Source organism: Neolamprologus brichardi, chromosome 10 (genome assembly GCF_056152115.1).
Source record: "Neolamprologus brichardi isolate AB-2024 chromosome 10, ASM5615211v1, whole genome shotgun sequence".
Lineage (NCBI taxonomy): Eukaryota > Metazoa > Chordata > Actinopteri > Cichliformes > Cichlidae > Neolamprologus > Neolamprologus brichardi.
In genome coordinates, this window is record NC_142113.1 from 32,937,290 (window position 1) to 32,958,246 (window position 20,957).

General features: G+C 43.0%; 1 protein-coding gene across 5 annotated transcripts in view; it reads left to right on the plus strand.

Annotated features, from left to right (window-relative positions):
- The window catches only part of LOC102789181 (glutamate receptor 1-like), a 112,155-nt gene that overhangs the window by 35,806 nt on the left and 55,392 nt on the right, over window positions 1–20,957 (plus strand). For all 5 annotated transcript variants that reach the window (XM_087847575.1, XM_087847576.1, XM_087847577.1 and 2 more), the window contains exon 3: window positions 9,757–9,996. In XM_087847575.1, coding sequence (XP_087703701.1) covers window positions 9,757–9,996 — 240 coding nt within the window. The remainder of the gene's footprint in view (window positions 1–9,756; window positions 9,997–20,957) is intronic.

Sequence of the window (20,957 nt, forward strand, 5' to 3'; positions counted from 1 at the left end):
GTAACACAAATCCACTCACTCGTCCACACGGTAACAGGCAGGGAAAGGTCCGGGGTAGATCTGTACACAGAAACGAGAGTTAACGACGAACTGATGGAAACAACTTTACATAATTTAACTTACTAACGGCAGCGTGTCTGACGCTGATAGCCCAGCGATCCAGCGACGAGTGCTGCCGTCTTAAATAGGCCTTGCGATCACCCAGCAGGTGTGGAGGGCCGGGGGCGGAGCCCATAATGAGCACCGCCCCGACAGGTGAGAGAGAGAGAGAGAGAGCAAAAAACAACAAAACACATGTTGCCTAATACAGGATCAGCTGGTGAGGCACAGGGACAACAACAAGGTCAAGGTTTGTCTTCTTCTGCTAAATAAAGGCTGAGTGGTTCACGCAGCTTTTGTTATCTCTGCAGTGAATTGTGGGTAAATCTCTGTGGATGATTGAAATGTAAATGTAGAGGCTGACAGATGGGATTTGAACCTGCAACTGTAGGAGGGTAACACATGTAGAGAGACTCTAGATCAGCGTGTCTGTGTAACTCTGTGTGTGTGTGTGTGTGTGTCAGAGCTGCGTTCTCAGCAGGAGATTATTGCATTGATGCCTCAGAGGCAGCAGTTGCCTAAATGACTTTGTGTGTGTGTGTGTGTGTGTGTGTGTGTGTGTGTGTGTGTGCGCTGCATCACCCTGAGGAAGGCAGTCATTTAATTCATTATTCAGCATTGCTACAAAACACATTAATTAGAGCCTGAGGTTGGGCTGGGTTCACAGCGCCGCTCAGATCACAGCGAGTCGGAATTAAAATTTCATCTCTTCTAATTTTATTTAAACTGAAGATCTCAGTGTGGCCTCTCGGTGCTGGACACCTGGTCCTCCCTGAGCCTTTAACACCGAATAAATGACAAAACCAAGTGTAGTTGCCGTACACTGTACATGTAGCCACTGTGGCAGCACTCTGACGCTAAAGTAGCACCACAGCTCCTCACGTTAGTGACATTCACCACACCTGTTGAATAAAACAAAAATCCTCATGCATTTTTAAAGCTTAGTTATAAAAGCATCCCCCCTTTGCAGAATGGAAGTGAGCTATTACATACTTTTGTTTGCAGTAAGCTTGTTTATTTCTGCTGTAAAGTCAGACCATTTAACATTAGACACAGCTGGACTTTACTGTTGACATTTATACGTTGAAACCACCCAAGTTTAAAAAGTCTAAGAATATAAACTCAGATTTAAAGGGGACATTTAGACAGAGGGCTCGTGTCTTCACCACTCCACCGTCTGTGAACTTTGAAGTTCCCATTTTGGGATTTTTATAATGTCACACACTTCCAGCTGAATCTCTCCCTGAACGTCACCTCAGATCAGATAAACGGTGGATATAAATGTCAGTATGAAAGCTTCGGTGCTGGAGTTACTCCTCTTTGTGTTTGTGACCTGACTCGATGTCACTCTGTTAGACGCGTCAGTGACTCGTGCTGGCCGAGTGACAGAACGCCGCACGGCGCACTGAGACAGTGACCTGATCATCGGCTGTGTGTCTCCGGGCCGGCCTGTTTGCTCGGTGGAGGAGAGTAAACAGTCGAGGAGGATGACGGTGAAAGCCTAAGGTTAATAGATGTCCTCACAATTACCCGCCTGTTCCCCTGGGCGGACGAGTCCTTTCCTCGTCTCTCTCCCTGCAAACATGAGGGTGATGATGAGTATTCATCACAGACAGGCAGATCTGCAGAGATGGACCGGCGTGTCAGGAGGATGCACGGCTCTGTGGGTAGACGCGGTCTCAGCTGCGGGCCCCGTGGCACTTGGCGTCGTCGACTGTGGGCTGTGTTTAAATAAAGCTCTGTCTAAAAGCCTTAGGTGGCGAGGAGCGAGCTGTCTGACTGGAGGAGCCTCTGTGGGTACGAGGCGAGGTCAGCTCATTCGCTGAGACGCTGTGATCGATGTCCTCATTCACTGTTTGGCTCCCTAACGTTAAAGGTGGCTGGAATCAGGACAGCTGTGGGTTAAACATCTGTGGTGGAGACAGGAAGTCCAGCAGGTAGTGAAGCCATGCTGGACTTTTGATTGGTGTTAAATCAGGTACATCTAATATGAATCTTCGCTTTATTTAGCAGCTTTAAGGACAAACACAAAGGTGGGAACAGGGTCTAATAAAAGTATAACTAATGGCATCACACATACCTGCACTCTCCTGTATTTTAAGCAGAGATGGGCATCCGATTGATGTAATCTGATTACTTTTTTCAAGTAACGAGTAAAGTAAGGGATTACTATTGCAAAAACGGTAATTAGATTACCGTTACTTTCCCGTAGGAACGCTGCGTTACTGCGTTACTAAAACCGTGATTTTTTTGCGAGAATGTCTCATGACAGTGACGTAAGCGAGTGCGACGTTCGTGACAACAGCTGTGTGCAGATCAACAATGGATCATATATCGAGTGCAGAGAGAGTATGAGCGTGCAGCGTTTAAAGCGTGGAAGTACTGACCTTACTTTGAGTTTGATTCCATAAAAAGTGACAAAAACATTAGTGTCCGTTGTGCGTGGGAAGAAAACTTCTTTTTACAGCGAAAAAAACCCCTAAACTTCCAAACAAGCACCGAGTAGCTACGACGTAATGGGAAACTCACAGAGAAACTCGCGGATTCTTCCACTGACCGCGGCACACCTGCACCAGGGTAACCCTCCGCCTACCCCACTCCTGCTTTACAGGTGAAAATAGAGCAACAGGACCGCTAGTCTTTGACTTTATTTATTTTCTGCTGTGTTTTACTTGCATCTATTTGAAAGACTGAGTGTAAACACACAAAATATTTTATTTTATGTGCTGGAATGTGCAGAAAATAGGTTTAAATGTTAAACTAATTTCTTCCAGTCAGAGAATGTTGCAGATAATTAAATTTTTGCTTGATGCATAAAGTTAAAAGATTAAAACTAATAAAACAAGTTTTAAAAAGAGACTTTTCCATTTGATTACATTTTGTATGATGATTATGTAGAAAAAGTAGAATTGGGCTGAAAGATCTATCACTTTATCACCTATTCAGGTTGTAAATCGTGTTTTTAAAAAGTAACTAAGTAACTAAGTAATTAATTACTTTTGAAAATAAGTAATCAGTAAAGTAACGGGATTACTTTTTGGGGGAAGTAATCAGTAATTAGTTACTGATTACTTTTTTCAAGTAACTTGACCAACACTGATTTTAAGAACATCTCCCAGTGGTTTCTATTCGCCTGGCCCTCAAACTTTCTTCTGACTAATGTGAAAACAATTTCATTTGTTTTTATGTGTGTTTAATGCACCCAAGTTACCAGAGTGCCTATGAACCAGCCCACACACAAATACAGTTTCCACCTCTCTGTCAGCACAACCAGGCAACACGCAGCCAGGTCCAGGCTGTGTTCAGCTGATCTCTGCACACACAACCAATTATCTGCTGTCTCAGCTGTTCTTGGATCACAGCTGGATGAGACTTCAGAAACACAGAATTCAGTGAGTTGAGCCGTGTGTTTGAGTATTTGGGTGTGTACGCAACGTGCAGTTGTTGACTTTGATATAGCTGGAAACTATTCGCTGATTCAAGCTTGCAGTTAAAATAAACATAGAAAAGTCATAAATTGCACAAAATAACACATTTTTCCAAATGATTTTCAAGTGCGATTAAAATCATCCGAGCTGGACAATTTCATGAAAATCGTTGCAACTCATATTTAACTAAAACCTGCACGTTTTGCACCGTAGTCTCACCAAAATCCTGTCACACATCACTGATCTCCTCTCGATCGTCAGAGGAACGGAATCATTTTGGAAAGAACGAAGACAGCTTCTTTGCATTGTATATTCTCAAACTGGATCATTGTCTATGTTAAAAAAATAGACTGAAACGGCAAAACTCACATTAAAAAAATGTCCCATTTGACATAAAGGCAGCATCAACATTAAGGCCAAAAACAGGGAATGTGCCTGGCTCTGCCAGGTTTAAAGAATCTGACTGCAAGCATGTCTTCACACCACTATTCAACACTCTGCAGGCTGATTTTTAATCCCTAGAAAGCTGAAATTTTAAAAAGATTGTTGTGTTGCTGTGCATTTAATCTCAAACTCTTTCTCACGTTTGACATTTGTCCTGATTACTTACTTACAAAAGGAAAAATAGTTACACTGACGACAACCACATTTGGTATTTTATGCAACAGTTTATAAAAGGCAATATAAAACTCATTAAAAAAGAATATTTATACATTTAAAGAGACAAAATATGACATGAATTTTAAATCATTATGGAAAAAAACAGCACAAACTGAGCTCATTAAATCAACAAACACAGCTATTTATGTAATGCTACATAAATTAGAAACCACTTCATTGGCTAATCCCATAGGTTAAACATCTGGACTCCCATCATGTTGGCTTTCATTTAAACACAACTAACTACGAAGCTTCCCAAGGCTCGCAGCATCTGTCGACTCTGTGCTGCCCGACCCCCTCTGATGAAGGACCCGCCTGTCGTCCCAGTTGGACAGCAGCGCTAATGCTAAGAGACAGATACCTCGTTAGCACTGATAGCATTTGCCTGAGGGTAAACATCTATTGTTAGCATGATAGCATGGCCTCAAAGGGGATGGTTATTTCCAGTGTGAGTCTGCTGAGGGTAGATGGTTTTGCTGTTAGCATGTTAGCGCTGGCTTCAGGGATCTGCACCAAGGACACACACACACATTCACAAAGAAAGTAGACGAGGACATCTGTCAGCACATATGTGTCTGATCTAATACTGATTCATTGATTAGCAGTTTGGCAGCTATTTAGCAAACTTAGAACCAAACAAACAAACAAACAGATGAATAAGTACCTTTCAGCAGTTTGATTTTAAAACTGCAAAAGGTGGATTCTTTTTTGAGTTTTGGTCAGTCTGTGGACCATTTATTAAGAAGTTATCTCTGGAGAAACAAAAGCATGTTGAATCAACAGCTCCACGGCTGGAAGAAAAACTGAAGGAACCAATCAATTAACAGTTGTTCTCTGAATTTGAATGCATCCGAATAGCTTTACTTCCAGTGTGGGTGGGTGAGACAACCTGGAGATTTAACCATATTTGCTTTATATCTGTAAATGTGTAGCAATTACATAAGCTTATAGGTCAATTACTGCCGAAAGAGGGGTTGATGTTTCACTAACCTGACGCACCAGATGTTTGTTATGCAGAACCATCTGGAAGGTCATCATCGTAAACTGTTTAGAAAAAGGCCAACACTAAAAAATAGGTTACTGAAATACAAACCGTGTATTGCCGTGTATGAACTTTTGAACTCTCACTGTTTTTAACTTTGACACTTGACATCAATGAACCGCTACCAGAGGAACCAGCATGGCAACAAAGTTCAGCTCAAACCCAAACAGTAGATTGGCCAAATGCTGTAGCCCCAATCAACTGATAGGTCAGATGGTTTCCTTTTACACTGGTGGTGGTCAGAGGGCCCGGTGGCGCCAGTGTCCGGCAGCCTCGCCTCTGTCAGTGCGCCCCAGGGTGGCTGTGGCTACAATGTAGCTGCCATCAGCAGTGTGTCAATGTGTGTGTGAATGAGTGGATGACTGAATGTAGTGTAAAGCGCTTTGGGGTCCTTAGGGACTGAGTAAAGCGCTGTACCATAGGTGTCAAACTCTGGCCCGCGGGCCAAATTTGGCCTGCAGCCTAATTACATTTGGCCCACGAAGCCATACCAAACTATTATTAGAGCTGGCCTACTGGTATTATACAGCTAATATATATATTGTTTAGTATTAAGCTTTGCTTGTTCCATATTCAGTTTTTCAGCAAAATTTGTTTGAGTCCATAAGAAAAGATTCATTCTCATATCTGGAGGAAGATTTTTTTTTTTCAGTAAATATTAACGTTAGCCCGCGACCTTGTTCCAGTTTTGAATTTTGGCCCACTGTGTATTTGAGTTTGACACCCCTGCGCTATACAAATGCAGGCCATTTACCATTTGGAGAAGCTGAATGTCATACAGGGTTCAATATTTATGCATTTGGGTCTCAGGTCTTCACTTGATCAGTGTCAGCTCCAAAGACAAAAGCCTTTAATGATTAAATACTCTCCAGCTCTGACAAACAGTCATGTCAGGAAGAAAGCTTGAAGTTAATAACCATCACACCTAAAGCACCTCTATAGCTACCAATGTAGGAGACCAAGTACTGGGTCCAAGTGCTTAGCTTGAAGTTGAGTGTACTGGCAGTTATACTTTGTGAATGAGCCAAAACATTCAAATAAGTGAGAAGTGAATAGCACTGAGCTTCTTGCAGACCTAACTTAGATTGTAAATCTGCTGAGTTACACGCCCTGTTAGCAGCAGACCTCCCCGATGGCAGTGGTCTGTCTCCCGATTAGTGTCCAAAGCTTTCCAACTCCCCAGATTCCAATCAAATCAGGCCTCAGAGGGATGAACAAGCCTGAACTATGGAAGCAACCAAAGGTCCACCACCAAGCTGCTACAAAAGGGGTCATGATGCATTCGCAGTTTTGTGCAGTCTGCACCTTTGCAGATCAGGACTGATCTGGCAGCGAGAGAGGGGGTGTTACCAAACATTGGCACAGGTGGTTTTAATATTGCTGCTCACTGGTGGAGATGCCTCCTTCTTTCCTTCTTTCCTCTCAGGTTTCTCTTGTTTTAGCCCAAATGGGGATTTTTTGGGTGATGACACACAAATATGGACATGTTTTCATTCAGTCTAAATCCGGGAGGACCATAAAATGAGCCCGTGATTTACAGAATGACTTTTGGAGCCTCAGCAGTGAGTATTATTTTGTCTTAAGACTTAATCCCTGACTGTGAAGGATCTCAGAGTAATTTGATTAGAGCTATTGTGTGTACAGGGATTTAGCATGTGGGAGCGCTTTGTGTGAAACAGGAAGCTGCTCTTCATCAGCTACACAGCGGCAGATAAGTCAGCTGCAGAGATGATGTCTGTTTACCATGAAGATAAGGACACTTTATCATCTGTTAGCTTATTACCACATGGAGATTGGGCTGTTCTGTGTTGATGGGGGGAAGAAAACCCACTGGAAGCGCCGATAAAACAATAAACATGCATGAAAAATGGCAGAGTTCAGCATATTCAGAAGTGTTCATGTTTGCTTGAAGAAGACTGTTAAAAATGCCAAAGAAAGGCGACCCGAATGTGACAAGATAACGCTAAGAAGAAGGGAAAAAAGCTGTCACGGTTTTGCACCATGAAGTCAAAATGAAGCACGGTGTGACTGAGGAGTCATAATAAAGTGTACGAGCTCGATTTTACTTGTGGATTGTTTGCTGACCTGGATTTATGGAAAACTGGAGCTTAAAAACAAGACAGACAATGAGACAAATGGCATTATTAGAGAGAGAGAGTAAGTGCGAGGGAAGAGAAGGGGAGGTGAACGAGAGGCCAGAGGATGGAGGCAGACGACGAGGTTTTTACTGTTGATGTCACGCTGGTTTGCAAACAGCCAGTGAGCTCACAGGTCACAGGAAGGTAGGCATTACTATGAGCACCGGCACTCTGTAACCTCCGGCAAAATGAAGCAGATATGGGACGAGAGAGACAGCTGGCCTTTAAAGGGACAGTTCACCCCAAAACACTCTGGTCTGTAGTGTTTTTCATTCACTTCTGTTTATTCTGGATTGTTTTGATGTGAGATGCCCAGTTTGTCAGAGATGTCTGTCTTCTCTTGAATGTAATTGAACTAAATGGTATTGCCTCGTGGGACGAAAATGAAAAATGGCAGCGTTGCTGTCTCTTTCCAGAAATCGTGACCCAGTAGGTAAAAAAACAAACTCCAGGAGCAGCGTCGTGTTAGAAGGTTTTTCCTTCTGCTGAGAAACATTTCTGTTACTACGTCTAACGAAAGACTGTGACCATGTGACAGGATGTAAACATTATTAATTTCCTCTGATGTTAGCTAGCAACACAGTTTTGTTGTTGTAGTTGGTGATGTAAATAATGGAATAATGGTCAGTTTTATTTTTGAGTAAATGTGTCAGAAAAGACACAAACGCTGCGGCACCGAGGATAACAACAAGAGTCCAATGATTAATATTCAGCAACAAAAAGGAAGAGAAATGCTAACGACAATGACAGGATCACTTGCGACTGATTATTCTGCAGAAACTCTACATTCTTGGTTATCATGTAACTAGTACCATATCACCCTATTAGAGCACTTCGCTCCCGCTCTGCAGGCCTACTTGTTGTTCCTAGAGTATTTAAAAGTAGAATGGGAGGGAGAGCCTTCAGTTTTCAGGCCCCTCTTCTGTGGAACCAGCTTCCAGTTTGGATTCAGGAGACAGACACTATCTCTACCTTTAAGATTAGGCTTAAAACTTTCCTTTTTGCTAAAGCATATAGTTAGGGCTGGACCAGGTGACCCTGAATCCTCCCTTAGTTATGCTGCAATAGATGTAGGCTGCCGGGGATTCCCATGATGCATTGAGTTTTTCCTTTCCAGTCACCTTTCTCACTCACTATGTGTTAACAGACCTCTCTGCATTGAATCATATCTGTTATTAACCTCTGTCTCTCTTCCACAGCATGTCTTTATCCTGTCTTCCTTCTCTCACCCCAACCAATCACAGCAGATGGCCCCGCCCCTCCCTGAGCCTGGTTCTGCCGGAGGTTTCTTCCTGTTAAAAGGGAGTTTTTCCTTCCCACTGTCGCCAAAGTGCTGCTCATAGGGGGTCATATGATTGTTGGGTTTTTCTCTGTATCTATGAAGCGCCTTGAGGCGACTGTTGTTGTGATTTGGCGCTATATAAATAAAATTGAATAGAATTGAATTGAATTGAAGCACAGTGGCACGGTGGTTAGCACTGTTGCCGCACAGCAAGAAAGTCCTGAGTTCAATTCCAACATCAGGCCGGGGTCTTTCTGTGTGGAGTTTGCATGTTCTCCCCGTGTTTGCGTGGGTTCCCTCCGGGTACTCCGGCTTCCTCCCACCGTCCAAAGACATGCAGCTTGTGGGGATAGGTTAATTGGATAATCCAAATGGCCACTAGGTGTGAATGTGCGAGTGAATGAGAGTGCGAATGGTTGTCTGTCCCTGTGTGTTGGCCCTGCGACAGACTGGCAACCTGTCCAGGGTGTACCCCGCCTCTCGCCCTATGACAGCTGGGATAGGCTCCAGCGCCCCCTGCGACCCTGAAAAGGATAAGCGGAAGTGAATGGATGGATGGATGAATTGAACTACATGTAACCCCTTTACCGCATACGCCGTTACCTTCCATGGCGACCACGTCGACCTGATGTGTGCTCATGTTTCTCAGGAGGTGCACGTTGGGTTCTGTGGAAGGTTAAGTCTAAATCAGGTACCATGATTTGAGCAACGTTTAGTTTCATTAAAGAAAAGATGTGGGAGTGGGGTGTTGGGGCAATAACCCACTGCCCCCCATCCTTCCAAGGCCCATGGTCTGAGTCAAATTTGTTCCCCTTTTCAGATCTTGGTATATTGAACATCGTCAGTATGTTGGAGTCATATCTAACCATGTGTATGGGCAGGGATAGCTCAGTAGGTAGAGTGGTGGCCCCATGATTGGAAGGTCGGGGGTTCGACTCCACTGAACGGTTACCCTGAGGTACCCCTGAGCAAGGTACCGTCCCTACACACTGCTCCCCGGGCGCTGCATTGGTGGTGATTTGTTCGTTTGGCTCCAAATGGCAGATCATTCAAAAATGATGTAAATAAACATTAATGAAACGCTCTTGTTCTGTGTTTCTGCACCAGTCTGCTCACAGTTCTCTAAGGGAGTGTACGCCATCATGGGTCTGTACGACCGGCGGACGGTCAACATGCTGATGTCCTTCTGCGGGTCTCTGCACGTCTGCTTCGTCACGCCGTCCTTCCCCGTGCAGACCAACAACCAGTTCGTCCTGCAGCTGCGGCCCCAGCTGCAGGAGCCCCTCATGGCCCTGCTCGAGCACTTCTACTGGACCAGGTTCGTCTACATGTACAGCTCTGAATCAGGTGAGGACGCCAGCATGCAGCACAAATGGTTTCTTTATATCAAGCTTCGTGTTGGAGTGCCTGCTCAGCGAGCAGTGCAACATTACTCCTGAGCAAAGTGTGTGGGTCTGAGGAGGGGGCGGGGTTAAAGAGCACGTGTTTGTTCGTTCTCGATGTTCTCAGACTCTTTAGTCTGAGTGGAGAAGTGAAAGTAAGAGAAAGTGGATTTAGAAATCAATTTGTTCTAATGTTAACGTGATGCTGTTGGTGGGTATAAAAACAAAACGATTATTTAATTTCATTACAAAACCAAAGCTTTAGAAATGAGTTAGGGTAACATTGCAGTAAGTCTGAAGTTTTCTCATGTCAGCAAACAGAAAAAGGGGCAAATATGTCTGGTTGGTCTGACACTGAAGCATTCAGGCTCAGCATATCAGGATAAAGAAACAAGAAGAAGCTGGTTGTCAACTCGATGAATTAACGCAGTCCTGACCAAACGCAAACACGGACGGGTCCACTGGCAGCAGATTTTATAAAAGAAGATCAATCTGTGATATTAGCAAAATATGTGAGACATCAACAGTCAAAGCAGCAGTGTGTGAGTGTGCATGACGAGGAAAGTGTTGTACGGCGTTTTATTTTTAACAGTCAGGAAGGAAAGAGCTCAGTGTGCTCAGTGAAAGCTAATAGGCTAATCGCTTTCACGGCGCTATCATCGAGGCACGCGGCGCTCTGGCTGTAATCACAGATGTGTATTCCAGTAAATCAGCGTGTCGCTCCGATGGCTTCTTCTGATGTGTGACACAGTTTTACACGCCGCCTTCTAGCTGCAGCTGCGTGCAGATGCTTGCAGCCTCGTCCTCAGGCTCTGCATCCATGCAGACAAAAACTTTCGACCGTCTGAAACTGTAGACGTGACAATAGTGAACAACGTCTGCACGTGTGCAGCTGATCATAACGAGCTGCAAAAAAGGACACGTCTCTGTGGTTGACTCCAGGCTGCTGCTGATGAACTCAGTGTTTGTCTGACTACTGAAAGATTCACTTGTGCAGACACAAACTTTGGATTGTGTCCTGAAAACTTCACCTCCAGCTCTTTGGTTCAAGCAAACAACAACCTTTGGAGAATTGACCAAAAAAGGTCTGATAGCTTGGTCGGCCTCCCTCCCTCCTGCTCCGGGCCGAGTGTCCCCCCGCAGCCTGTGATCTGTTATAGTCCATTTGGCAGCAGACTGTCTAATCTTATTGCCTCTTTTACATCTACCCGGGAAGTGTTATTGGAAGTCTATGTGGTGTAATAGTGCACGGCTGTCTGCCTCGGCAGTGCAGTCTGTCTGATGTTATTGCTCCTCGACATCTGCTGAGGACACTGGCTGTCTGTCGGAGGCAGAGGGGATTTCCTGAGGCCGAGCGCCTCCAGCTCAGCTCTGATTTACGTCCACTCTCAGCGTCTGCACAAACAGGAGGGTCCCTGCTGGGGATGAAGTGGAACAGTCAATCAACAGTCAGGCTTCAGTCAGAGCAGTGATAGTTTAAGTAGTTAGAAACAAAAATGGTTTTCAGAAATCCGAATTCACTCGTTCGTTTCTTTTTGACTTCAGGCTCAATTATTTAGAAATCAGACGGAAGGACTGGATACTGCAACTGGAAGAATTCTCAAAGTGTCTGAAACGAATGACTTAACCAGCCTTTTCCATAAAATACAGATTTAAATACTACAAAGCCCTGCGACAGGCTGGGGCCTGTCCAGGGTCGACCCCACCTCTCACTCCATGCCAGCTGGGATAAGCTCCACCCCTCCCCAACCATGACAACCCTGAATTGAAAAAGCAGAAGAAAATGGACGGCTAATAGGGGTGGGGGAAAAATGGATACTGTGTAGCATGGTGATATTTTGTTTGCTAATAATGTATGGATACAGGGACAGCAGAAATCGATATTTTGTTACAAAAAAGGTTTTTGTGCTCTGACTTCAGAGCATGTTGATCCTTTTTCTGAGCAAGAATCCTGACATTCCTTCACTGTCCAAATGTGTTTAACTTGTTTTTGGCAGCAATAAACATGACAGTTTACTTATTTTAATTTAAGACATGTTTTATTTTAATTAAGTTTAAAACGTTTTTATTTAATGTAAAATTATATTTTGTTTTAATTTACTTTCAAATTCTTCAGTTGCTGAAGGGGCTGCATAGTTTTCATAAACTGAATAGTTCAGAATAGCTATAATTGTACCAGATGGTTGATTCAGTTAAGTTGGACTAGACTGTAATACAAACCGTTCAGTTTGTCAACAATCAAACTGAAATGAGAGAAAGACTGAGTGTGAGACTTTGATATTAGATAAAATGAATATTGATAAAGTTTACCTTTATGTACAGAATCTGAATATCGCAAAATATTTTAAAAAAGTGCAATAATATCGTATCGTGCGTTAAGTATTGTGATAATATCGTATCGTGGGATGTATGGTGATTCCCACCTCTAACGGCTAAGCAGCAGAGGACTGAAATGGTTCTGACTAATTCAAATTCATGTGACAGAAAAACAGAAAAGAAAGGTTAGAGAGGAAAAGTTGGATTTTATGTTATAAGAAATCTGGACTAAAGACTGAATTTAAAAAGTTGGACTGGAGTAAAGTTATGTGAGAAAACTGGAATGACCTTTCACATGAGAGAAAAAGCTTCTGTGCAGGCGTGCTCTCCTTCTCCCTATTTTTCCTGCCTCGTTCTTTCCTCTTCCTTTCCTCTCTTCATCGTCTTGTTACTTCTCATTACTCCGTCTCTTCTTCTGTTCCTCCTCTCTGTACTCAGCTTGTACCTCTCAGTAAACGCAGTGTTGAGAGCTTATTTTCTGCTTGGCTGCTGGTGGACGACTCACAGCCACAGGCTCAGCTCTGTGTGTGTGTGTGTGTGTGTGTGTACGACTTCACTAACCTCGCCATTTATTACATAAATGAACTTGCCGGCGTGTTCGAACCTTATTCAACACACGGACAGATAAAAAGTTATCAAACCTGACTCATCCCATAATTGTCTCTCTGTGTTGTTGCCATGGATACAGACTTACAGATGTGAGAGCCTGCTGAAACCAGAGTAGTTACAGTGAAGTGTTTTCAGCCCTGCATCATTTCATCCTCCTCTGAGCCCTGCCCTCCTCACCTCATGTTGTAAAGGGGTTTTTTCACTCTCATTTGAAGGATTTTTAGAAATGTTTTCTTTGTCTCTGTCGAGGATCTGAAGATGTTTTCACTTCTTTCTAGTGAGGAAAACCACAAAGATCTATGAGCTGTAGCTCTGCAGAGTCCGACCTGCACTCCTTCCATTTAGACAGATTTCCACCCGCCCTCGCTGGCGAAGGACCAATCACAGCCGCTGATCTCATACAGGGCTGATTTGATTTGATGACCACATGTAACCATACACAGTAGAATGTTATTTACTCAGTTAGTTTGATACAGCATGAGTGAACATGTTTTAAATGTCTGAGAGAACTTCAGTAAGCTGATCAGACTAACCCAGATGGAAAAGATAGAGAAAAAACTTATAAAAGACTTTAGGGCTGCCACGATTACGTCGACTATCAGAATCGTCGACGACTGATTTAATCGTCGACGCGTCGTTTGAAGCTTTGTAAGATCACAAAAGACGCAGGAATAAGTAGTAGGATTTAAGAGTGTAATAACGGACTGAAACAGAAGATGGCAGCACTGCATGTACAAGGATGCCAGCTGCCGTTAAACCCCGAAGAAGAAGAAGAAGCTGTGTCCCAGAATTCATAGCGCGGCCCAGCTCAGTTTCCAACAATGGCGGCAGCTAGTTAGTTTTAATATTACTCTTATTATTCTTTCTGGGTCACAAAATAAACGTTTAACATATTTTCAGGCGAGAATGTAGCTGTGTAAACCTCATATATCTGCTCAGTTTATCAAGACACCACATATTTTCAAAAGCGCTCCGACGTTTTCGGAGACGTCTATTACCCACTAGCTCGATAGCTAGCCGGGGGCTAGGCTAACTAGAGCCGTGAGAACACCGGACTCCCAAATCGTTTTCAAACCCACCGCCGTCTTTCACTACTCAGGTAAAACATGATATACAAGTCACTTAGATAACTTAAAAATGTTCTTGTTTGGCTTTTTTCAGTATTTTATTTGTTCCTGAGTAAATTGGTTTGGCTGAGATTAAAGTTATAGTTTTTACACAGCTGAATAAATGTCAAGCAGACAGCTGATTATCAGAAGTGTGAGATGCTCCAGAATATACTCCGGTGTCCTGTTATATTTTAGATAGCAAGGAGTTTATTAAACTTCACCGAAACAATCTGCAAATGTCTTTATTTTTAGTTAGCACATACCTTAAACACTTAAAGCTGTAAGCTAATGATAGTTATATAAGAGCAGATGCTGCTGGTGCAATAAGCTGTACGTTTTACGTCCAATGGATGATGATCTGACTAGTCGACTATCAAAATAATCGTTTGTGGCAGCCCTAAAAGACTTGCATCAGATGTGGCCTACTTCATATAGTGAATCATAGAAGGCTTATACGATTTACTCATGAAAGTGGCCACTTTCTCATTACTTTCATATATTGTTTTAATAAGTATCCAAAAACATACAAGTTTCATTTATATAATTTTTCAAGGGATCTTATATCTGTTTTCACTCTTGTATACTTTTCATGCAAGTTTCACACAAGACAGAAACAAACTTTATAGGATTTATATAAATCTTTTCCATGTGGAAAACGCTGCTGAGACTGTGGAGAAGAAAGATTTACGACAGCTGTCCGTCCTTCTTTGTTCCTTCATTTCTCCTCCAGCAGAACATTTGATTCAATTTTCTTTTTATTTGATCCCTGTTGATAGTTTCTAAACACACATACTTGTTGTTTCACTGTTAGATTATACAGATGATAAGTACTTTTTCTGATAAGTCAAAAACAGAGCGCCAGCTAAACTGGAAGAAGTTGATGTGTCAGATATAAAAACTTGAGGAATGAAGTTGCAGATACTGACAGTAGAAACGGGTTTCTTTTGAAGGAGGGCTGGGCTCTCCCTCAGAGAGAGGCTGAGGACCTCGGCCATTAGAGGGACTCGCAGTGGAGCTGCTGCTCCTCCACATTGAAAGGAGCCAGTCGACATGGTTCGGGCACGGAACCAAACATCTCTTTGGTGAGGAGCAGAAAGTGGATGGATGTGATTGTTGCACTCCGGTGGAGATGGTCGGTTAATATTCGGGTCCTCTCACTGAGACCATTTTTTTCCTGTGGGTAAAAATCCTTGACCTGAGACGATAAACGTTTCCTCTCCTGTGTTCTCTGAACTGTCCAGAGGATCAAGAAAGCTTTTACATGTTCCTATCTTGTGCTGCTTCTTTATTTTTTTCTATTTTCTCATCTTTTTGCTCACCAACAACGTGGTTAAAGCGGACGGCGGAGAGCTCCGCCCACTTATTAAAAGAGGAAAAAAAGCTGGACATATGGACGGGCAGCAGCTGTAAAGGAAATAAACCAGGGAGAGGAAACGAGCAGTCTCTGTGTAATTGAACATGAAACTGTGTGTGTCTGTGTGTCGTTGACATAACTGTTGCCGCATCGCCAGTTTAATATCCAACACACACACAAATATGTGCACTTTCATGCACCAGCACACACATTACAGGCTGAGGCAGCAGAGACAGAGCGCTGCTTCTTCTTCTCTGCTGGAGTAAAAATAAGTGTTTTTATGACAGCTTTTTTTATCTACTTTTGCAAACTGAGAGAGAGAGACGAGCGCAGAGTTCAGACTGTGACAGCCAACAAATGTTAACACTTGGTAGTGAGCAGCAGACAGTAATGCTGAGTCATGCAGTCGCATTTATTCTTAAACTAAAAGATTTCTGTCTTACTTCCTGTTGTTTCCTCAGAGTGGAGCAGCTGTTAGCACAGTGTTGACCTCAAGTTAGCCTTCCAGTGTTGTTGGTTAGCGTTAGCTAAGACTTGTGTGACATAACCAGACTGCAGAACTTCATCATTCATGTGATTGTATATTTGTGTGATTGTGTATTTGTGCTCCAGAGCACAGCCAGAGTTTGTGGCTCTTTCGTCGGCTCGATTTTCCACCGCAGCCACCAGACCTGGGTTGGAGACAGGAGCGTACAATCGTGTTGGTTTAAATGACAAACAGACAGTGTTGCCAACTCCTCAGTAAGGAAAATCGCTATTGGCTGTCCTAAAAGTCGCTAGAAGTCGGTAAATGACGTCATCCCCTAATTTGCATAATTGGTCATGCTAATATAATTGTAACCTACGCTGCTGGAGAGAGAAATAACATCATGGAAGAGACATAAAGTTAGTAAAAAATGTCCTAAATGCATTTAGAATTTATTTAGAACTACAAATTAAATTTATTTTAGCAATTATTGTTTTTTAATGTCACAATTCCAACCCTGCTCCTTTATCCGGGCTTTGACCGGCAAAAGTGACCCGAAATAGGCACTCTGGTGGAGTTTATAAGTAGTTTTAAACCTTGATCCACAAAACAGCATAACAGTAAAAGAACTGACTGCGTTACAGTCAGTGCGGGAGCAGCGGCTTCGCTCATGCGCGGTTCATTTGCAGTTTGGACGCACAGGTGTGAACGTCTCCTGCAGCTGGGGGAGGACTCTCCTCCGCCCGTGAGCGCTTTAGCACGGGTGAGGTGCCCACGGCAGCACCGCTGCTTGTTGAGAGTAAGTAAGTAAGTAAGTCGCCAGATTTGTCGCCAGTCGCTTTTTAGAAAAAAAGTCGCTAAGGGGATCTGAAAACTCGCTAAATATAGCGACAAAGTCGCTAAGTTGGCAACACTGCAAACAGATGTTGCAGTCATTTGAAAACTAAAGACTTTGTGGAAAAAACACGAAACATTTTGAGTTCTTCTCTTGCTGTATCAGCTCCTATTATCTGCCAGGATTGTCTGAGTGGCGCCACCTATAGTTCAGGAGAATACTGCACCTTGATTTTGGGTTAGGGGCTGTGTGATGATGGTAGGGCGGGCGTTTTATCCCTGGATTGGTTCAGTTTTTGCTCCTCCCCTCTCTCTTCCTTGTTTTTTTCTATTCCTGAGTTTTTCTTCTGAAATATCTGTTTTTGCTTTCCTCATATCTTCTCACCTCATCTTTCTCCATCACCTGGTTTTATTCTTTCTGTCCTCATCTTTACTTCCTGTTTATCACGTGTTTAGAGGTAAATGATATGCAGGCATCATATTATAAAAGGGCAGATTAGAGTCTATGATTTTAAAAATCATTATACCTGTTTTTATCCCTCCTTTCGTTCACTCTTTTATTTGAGTCTTCTGTCTCTCACTATTGTTCTCTCTCCGTCCTCAGTAGTGGCTGACACTTGGCCTGTCAGCGTGGGTGTTTTGCTGTTTGTCTAATTGAAGGTTGAACATTATCATTAACACACTTGACTTGCGGAGCTGAGCCTCTGCAGCAGCTGTAAACACTGACAGCGTATGGGCTTTAATGAACAGCTACCTTTCAGAGGAGATGCAGAATTTCTTTCAGATAGTAGCAATTATGGTCAACATATCTGCTGATGTCCATTTTTAACACATCCCTATGAGGAAGAGGTGAAGTGAAAGAAACATTTGGGTCCTTTATTTAAGAAAAACAGGCAAGAACACAATAGGAAGGCTCTCTGACAGTAGTTATTCTGCAGGAAGCTATGAATTATTTCAGTATTAATACTGATCCATCGATGTGTTGGCAGGAATTGACTGTTTCCTGAAGCAGAACAGGCTGGTATTGATTTTTTTAGTCTTGTTTGTTACTCTTGGATGTCTCCAGTTGTTGGTATGTTGTTGGCTATCAGCCTGACTCCAGCCCCTGGTTGGCCTTGTGTTGATTTCATAGCCTGGTTTTGGCCCCTTGTTAAGCCGGTACTCACCCCTTAGATAGATTGTTATTCATTTGTTGGCTCTATATTAACTCATGTTAGTTTTAATATATATATATATATATATATATATATATATTCCACTGGTCCAGTGCTTCCATCATGGATGATCTAATGGTGCAGCTGAAGCTATGATGAAATCATTTCTGGGATCAAGAGGCTTGGAAGTGCTGCTCCAACAGCAGGGATTCAGTCCCATGCAAACCAAGCATTAAGTGGGATTGATGGATGGATTTATTCATGTTTGTCATGACATGTGTCAGATCAATAATCTTCCTCTGGAAGATATTTTGTATTTCTCTTTCCTTTCCCCCCCCATGCCTGAAACTTTTGTGTCTTGCAGTTTGAGCCGGTTTAAATCAGTTATTTGATTTATAAGAGTTTTATTCTGAAAGTATGTAGGTGTGTAAAAACATTCTTGGGAAAGTGTTGGTGTTTACTTTGCAGAACCCAGTTTGAAAGCAATTAAAACTGACATTATCTAACCTGCTGAGTCAAAGAGGAAGTTTTGGAGCTCAGCACTTGATCCTCATCCATCAGATGTTAGCAGTGAATTGCCTTTTGTCCCCATGTTGAAACTAATGTTCCCATGTATCTCTCTCTCACACTCACACACACACACACACACACACACACACACACACACACACAGAGCGAGTCTGCTGATTGTAACGATGTCTAATCTTCTGCTCTGAGTGTGAGACACTGAGGTAATAACGCTGGAGGAGGTGTTGCTGCGCGTGTCACAGTATCTTTGAAGTCTCTTTTCAGCGTCTCTCTCTGCTCTTTGAAGTCTCTCTGAATTCTGCTGACTTGTCTTCTGAACACTGTGTGTGTGTGTGTGTGTGTGTGTGTGTGTGTGTGTGTGTGTACTGTAAAATGCTGATGTGATTACTCTGCGTGTTGACTCATTGCTTTTTTAAACACAGAGCAGAAAACTCCCCGTTAGGCTGTAGAAACACACTACAAGACATGTGAAGATGCACTAATTGAGAACTTGAATGATTTTACTTTTGCCAGCTGAGAGGCAGAGGAGGGGGGTGGGGGGTGGGGGGGTGAGTAAGCAGTAACAGGAAAAGTGCAGTGATATAGAAAAGGTTTTGATTCTTTTGAGCAGGAAAACCAGCACAGTGATCTAATACCTTTCCCTCCATTTGAAAAAGGGGATGCTAGCTTCACATCGAATACACCCCAGAGCATTTTTCACACATGCACTGCAGCTCTGCGCTGGGTTTGCTGCTACTGTGAGACTGTACAGTAGCTGCTTTTTCACCTGCCAGCCTCCTACTGCAGCAGGCAGCTCCCTCACCTTAACCACAGTTGATTAGAACTGGATCATTTTCTGCTTTGTGCTGTGGGCAAAATCACAGGCTCATCCTTTCAAGACCCTGAAAGGTTTAAAGGGGATGTTGAAAAAGTAGGTCACGGGGCAGAAATAGGTGCAAAAACATTTAGTAGCAAGCTGTGGCAACCATTCAACCCACTATACTTATGGCTGTGAGCATCACCTGCATGGACGCTGACGCTCACACAGGTAAGAAAGTTGAAGGTGATCCTGTTTCCTGTTAACATACAGTTTAAATGTGGTGATGTGTAAATATTATATATGTACACAATACGTTCATATATATATACAAGAATCTAAGCGACTGCAGAAAACCTATTTTGCTCATCGATTCTCTCGCCCCGGTCGCTCCACGCCCAGGACATTTTTCACACCAGTTGATTTGACCAGCTGATTCTCAGCAGACACTGATGAAGCACAGACGAGAAAGAAGAAATCAACCAAGATCGAACTGAGTCTGATGTGATTATAAAGTCCAAACAGCTTAGCATCATCTTTAATAACGGTGTTATAAAGCAGTTTCTCAGAGACTTTGTAAAACTGTGCAGCAAATATGAGAAAACACTGGGATTCAGATATTCCTGAGTCTGGGATTCAAAACAGAATCATGGGCTAGCTTTGCTATGCTCACAAATTATGTCCCAGTCTTCATTTCCTGTGTAAATGTATGACCAAAAATATTCACAAAGGGCAGCCCTGGTGGGTTGCAGCACCCAGCGGGCTGGTCTGGTATCATGACCATCTCTACGGTTTGCAGAGAATGTTAGAAATGAGAAACTTTGCAGTGAGCTGCAGTTGTCTGTGACAAAATGCCATAATGGTGATAGAGAACAGGCCAATGGAGACTCAAATAACTAAATATAGCCAAAGTATGCAGAAGAGCATCTCTGAGAGCACATCAAACCTTGAAGCTGGTGGGCAGCAGCAAAAGACCACACTGGGTGCCATTCCTGTCAGCTAAGCGATTGTAATGATGGGGATAATTTATTTGCACACTCTGGGATCATTAGTAGCAACTGAGCATCATTAAAAAGCACAGCCTTGGTACCGTTTCTGTCCAGCTCTTTGTGACCACAGTGGACCAACCTTCTGTGGTTGATCTTCAGTGTTATGAAGATCAGATCTGTAGCAAATATATGAGGTTTTTATATCGACATGGAGCAAAATCTAGAAGGAATATTTCCAGCACTTAGTTGAATTACAATAGAATGAGTACTAGCAAGTGTTTGTCCTGCCTCTCTCCCATCAACCCAACTGTCCCTGAGCCTGGATTTAAGGGGGAAAGTTGTCTGATTGTTGGCGCTTTCTCTGTATCATTGTAGTCTTTACTACGTGCACTGAGGCGACTGCTTTTGTGATTTACCACTATATTTCTAAAATGTGATTGAATTGAAAATCACATCCAGTATGTATCTTCCAGGTTTGATCCTGAGGCCAGCTGGTGTATCATGTTTCTTTGACCATTGACTGTTTAAGGTCAGGCTTTCTGCTTAAATAATATATCACAGCACAGAAGATGAAGCAGTGTGAGAGATAAGAGAGTGTGTGCTGCTCTGAATAAGCTTCTCAGGTATTATCCTGGGTACTTCAACACCATCACAGACATTGATTTATTTTCTCAGTCAAATGCGATCTCTTAAACAAAAATAAAATCGTGTCTGTGGCGTCTCCATGTGAAGCAGCTTTTTGAAGTGGCACACGGGTCAAGTCCAGCCTGA